The sequence below is a fragment of a genome, unplaced genomic scaffold (assembly GCF_019419815.1).
Source record: "Pyrus x bretschneideri cultivar Hongxiangsu unplaced genomic scaffold, Pyrus_bretschneideri_v1 Contig3, whole genome shotgun sequence".
Classification (NCBI taxonomy): domain Eukaryota; kingdom Viridiplantae; phylum Streptophyta; class Magnoliopsida; order Rosales; family Rosaceae; genus Pyrus; species Pyrus x bretschneideri.
In genome coordinates this window covers 6184361-6189315 of record NW_025999612.1, presented here as the reverse complement: position 1 = coordinate 6189315, position 4955 = coordinate 6184361, and the positions used below count along the sequence as shown (strand labels likewise).

Sequence of the window (4955 nt, the reverse complement as noted above, 5' to 3'; positions counted from 1 at the left end):
AGCACGTTAATCAACACTTAAGTAATGATCTAATTATCAACAACTTCATCATTTGATTTGCAAATTTGGTTTAAAAATTGGTTAATGCTAGGAAGATTAAATTTGTAAACTAAATTTGCAAATTAAAAAATGTCACAAATAAGAAATAAACACATTAATCAATGCTTAGTAATAATTCAATCATTAACTACCATGTCATTTAGACTACAAATTTACTAGCATTATTCTTAAAAAAATTCCAAATTTGATTTTGCAAATTAACGGTTATCTTTTTTATATTTTCAGTATCACACTACAAACCCTGCTCTTACCTGTGACTGCAAAACTCTATATAAACCCAAAAATCCCACTTCATAGTTCAACACAAAAAAGGAAACCAACACTTTCTCTTCCACCCTCCATGGAAAAAAAAATCGATGAGAGCTTATGGGTTTTGGCTATCATCTCCAAATGCCAAGCCTTATCCTCCACAACCACCGTCGTTGCGTTCCTCTGCACGGCCGCAGCTTGGCTAGGCGCGGCCGTCTTCTACTGGGCTTATTCTCCCGGAGGTCCAGCGTGGGGAAATATTCGATGGAAGAGAAGAAACTCTCGTGAAAAAAATGAAATCACTAACTCCAACCCAATTCCCGGGCCACGTGGATTTCCAATCATAGGAAGCATGAACCTCATGACAAACCTAGCTCACCACAAACTCACAAAAGCGGCGGAGGCTTTCGGCGCAAAGAGGCTCATGGCTTTTAGCATGGGCGAGACGCGCGCCATCGTCACATGCGACCCCGACGTAGCTAAGGAAATCCTCAACAGCTCCGTCTTCGCCAACCGTCCAATAAAAGAGTCAGCGTACTGTCTCATGTTCAACAGAGCAATCGGGTTCGCTCCTTACGGAAGTTACTGGCGTACTCTCCGCTGCATCGCCGCCACCCACCTCTTCTGCCCGAAGCAAATCTCCACTTCCGAGGGTCTCCGTTCCAGGATTGCTGATCAAATGGTGTCCCTTATCTCGACAAGTTGTAACAACAGCTTCCTTGTCCGCGACGTACTTAGGAAGGCTTCGTTGAACAGCATGATGTGCTCAGTTTTGGGACGTAAATACGAGCTGTGTTCGTCGAATAAAGAGACCGAGGAGCTGAGTCGACTTGTCGATGAAGGTTATGATATGTTGGGAAAGTTGAACTGGTCCGATCACCTTCCTTGGCTTGCCGGCCTGGACCTCCAGGGCATCCGGCTTAGATGCAACAAACTCGTTCCTCAAGTGAACGGGCTCGTCAGCCGAATTATTCAGGAGCATAGAGCCCAAACCGGTCCTAGGAACAATGATTTTGTCGACGTTCTTCTATCTCTTGATGGAGCTGATAAGTTGTGCGACAATGATATGATTTCAGTTCTTTGGGTAAGCAAAAAATTCTCAAACACTTATATTAATTTTCCATATTTATTTTGTCTAATTTTATGTTTGATAGAAGTAGTGGATTGTCTAGGTGATTATGATATTCTTTTTCAATATTGAGTTCAAACTCTTAAATTTTTTAACGTAAATTAGTATAAAATATAGCTTTTATGTATAATAGTGTAATGTTTCTCAAAAAAACAGAGTAGTACAAAGTTTTAAATTATGTTGTAAATTTGTTTTGCATTTTCTTTTTCCTTCAACTTTCAATATAAACTATATTTAGCAGGTCTTTTTAAATTTATTAACGTTGCATGTTTTGATTTCATACAATAGGAGATGATATTCAGAGGAACAGATACTATAGCCGTTTTGATAGAGTGGATCCTTGCAAGGATGGTGATGCATCATAATATCCAATCGAAGGTTCACGAGGAGCTCGATCGCGTCGTGGGAAAATCACGATCGTTGGTCGAATCCGACATTCAATCCCTGCCTTACCTGCAAGCGGTGGTCAAAGAAGTCCTGAGAATGAATCCCCCGGGTCCACTTCTATCTTGGGCCCGCTTGTCCATCACAGATACCATAGTGGATGGCTATCAAGTGCCAGCGGGGACCACAGCAATGGTGAACATGTGGGCCATAACCAGGGACCCAGAAGTGTGGCTGGATCCACTAGACTTTAAGCCAGAGAGATTTGTGTCCAATAACAAGGAAGCTGACTTTCAGTTCCCTGTATTCGGGTCTGACTTGAGGTTGGCACCGTTCGGGTCGGGTAGGAGGAGCTGCCCCGGGAAAGTATTGGGGTTGACTACAGTAAACTACTGGGTCGGGCTGTTGCTATATGAGTTTGAGTGGTTTAAGTCGGATCCTAATGCCCCGGTGGACCTGTCCGAAGTGATGAGGCTTTCATGCCAAATGGCTAACCCTCTCACTGTCCAAGTGCATCGCAGGCGCAACTAAACAAATTAAAGCATGCCGGTTACATCCAGCCGGAAAAACCCTTTGTCCGAGACTCGGAGTGTTCATCTTTTTGTCCATAGCCAACCGCCAAAGACGAGAATTTGGTAGGATATACATGTTTAGAAGTTCTTTGTAAGAAGTACACCTTCAAGTGAAGTCTCGTTTAATGCATCAGGTTGTATATACTAATTTCGATCGTACAATATTAGTATGTGTCAGGCTTGTGATCCTTACAATAAAGCATAAGTTATAGTACTAGACTAAGACTTATTAATTGTAATGTGTTTATTTTCGTAATAGCAATCAAATTGTCCTTTGTTATAAATAAAATAAAATAAAAAACAATAGGTTTTTGCCTTGATAGTTTACAATTTTAAGAACCTCTCAAAGTTATCACATTCACCAACTTAGACAGAACTAGCTAGCGTGAAAATTACAGATGAGCAACTAGTTGAGAGAAGAGAACGTGGATTGAATGAAGCTTTGATGTTGAACGATGAGAAATCAGGGGCGGCCCAGGTCCAGTGTGGGCAGGTCGACCGTTCGGGACCCAAAAAAATTAGGGGTACCAAAATTATTAGTGTGGCATATTTATATATGTTTTCAAAAGAGTATAAATTTATAAAATTTGCTCTAATGACAAAGAAATTTAACTAGAACCGGTGATTTTATTGTTTGAAATTAATGAGATATTGGGTTCAAAACACCATATGTGCTTATTTAAATTCTAATTTTTACAAAAAAAAATTTCATAGCAGTATAAATTTATAAAATTTGGCTAAATGATTAGAAGTTTAATTAGAAGCAATGATTTTTGTATTTAAAATTAGGTCCTAAGTTCGAAACGCTATGTGCATGCTTATTTTTTTCAATTTTTACAAATTTTTGTTTGTTTGTTAATTTATTTTTAACTACTAGCTAGTAACTATGTAGGTTGCTATTTTTAAACATTTGTTCCAATTCAAGTCTAATCTTCAACAAAGGGTAATGTGTAGACTAAATTTTTAGATCAAATTTACAAATCATATGGCGTGCCATCAAAATGTTTAATTTAGTGCTCATTCATTACTTATACATATCCTTAAAGACTCGAAAATATCATTATTTTTTTAGTCTTATATTGACGAGGTTAATAAATAAGAAAAAACACCTCACGATTTATATAAAAACACTTTAAAAGTTCAAATGGAAGACAAAACTCATAATCTATCTACTTGTAAGCCTGAAGTTTTTTGGTTTCCTTCTCTCGATACAAACTAAATTAGTTTTTCCGTATTTCTAAATTACTAAGTTTGAAGTGCTTTTCTAAATATAATTTTATCAATGTCTTAAGTGTAAAAACAAATAATTTCTTTATATGAAGTGAGGGCATATTTTTTAGCGTCTCCCCGAATCTCAAAAATCTCTGGACCAGCCCCTGTGAGAAATACTACTAAAATGGTATACATGTGTATTTATTTCGTCTGCATGTCTTAGTAATTAAGAGGTGTTTAGTCAAGTCCAAATCAATCTTTTGCACGTAAGGTTGGCAATCAACTTCTGAGTTCATCAGTTTGATGTTTGTCGTTTGGCTGTACCTGTACGGCCCAGCGATGTTTATTTTTGCGACGATGACCATGTCGGTTTTCTAAACAAGCTTGTGACGACAAGATTTTTATAGTAAGATTTGTATGAAATCATTTTTTGGATCTTATAACAAATGAATATGCCCTTTGTCTGTGATGAGATGAGACCCTACCCACGTATATGCTTATGGCATATCGAATACATGCAAATGAATTAGGATGAAAGCACATGTCGGTCAATAATTCATGTGCAGAGTGATTAACATATGTATAGAGTTAATATATGATATCGTGTTATTGAACTAAATGTTATCAACATCACAATCATGGTCAAAATTATCCTTATAACACCGTCTTATGACACCGTTGGCATCACAATGATGGTCGAGTTTGTGTAAGAATCAAACATCTATGTCCAATTTCCTAAGATTTTTATGGTGATTTTATTTTAGTCGCGCTCCAAATTTTTCATATTTGAAAAAAAAAATTACACTTATAAGAAGTGCATAATGAGATTTTTTTAATGTTAATAACAATTCTTTTATTTTCTTTCAAATAGAATACTTAGTAGTTTTGTTGATCCTTTTTGGGTACAACTCAATTCTTGGCTTTTTTTCAACAAACGATATGATCCATACTGAAAAATCTCTCGAGACGAGGGGAATATGCAAGCGTGAAAAGAAATGTGCAAAAATAAGAAGTATTTTAATACAAATATATCGGCTGATTGGCTTTGTTGACCACACGTCCGGGCGGTTTTGGTTGTGGAGGCGGCGACAGTGATTGTAGTTAGGAAATATAAAAGGTAAAAGACACTTTAGAGAGTCAAATTGCAGAAAAAAGACCAGGAGAGTGAGAGGTATTTGCGGGTGAAAGAAACCGAGTTTAAGCTATTAAGAAATAGATAACAAAGTGTAGTATATAAGAGGGATTTGAAATGTCTTTTTTTTTTTTCTTTTTTCTTTTTTTTGATTAGAAATGTCTTCTACAAGTATTGAAAAAGGATGTGAGAAGGGTTTTTAAATCCTTGCTTGGGG

At 37.1% G+C, this 4955-nt stretch overlaps 1 protein-coding gene across 1 annotated transcript; it reads left to right on the top strand.

Annotated features, from left to right (window-relative positions):
* Positions 1-352: 352 nt before the first annotated feature.
* On the top strand, positions 353-2669 carry LOC103949317 (cytochrome P450 78A6). Its single transcript, XM_009360436.3, has 2 exons — positions 353-1393; positions 1727-2669. Exons 1-2 carry the CDS (start codon positions 401-403, stop codon positions 2351-2353), a joined length of 1620 nt encoding a protein of 539 aa, XP_009358711.1. The 5' UTR covers positions 353-400; the 3' UTR covers positions 2354-2669.
* Positions 2670-4955: the final 2286 nt, after the last annotated feature.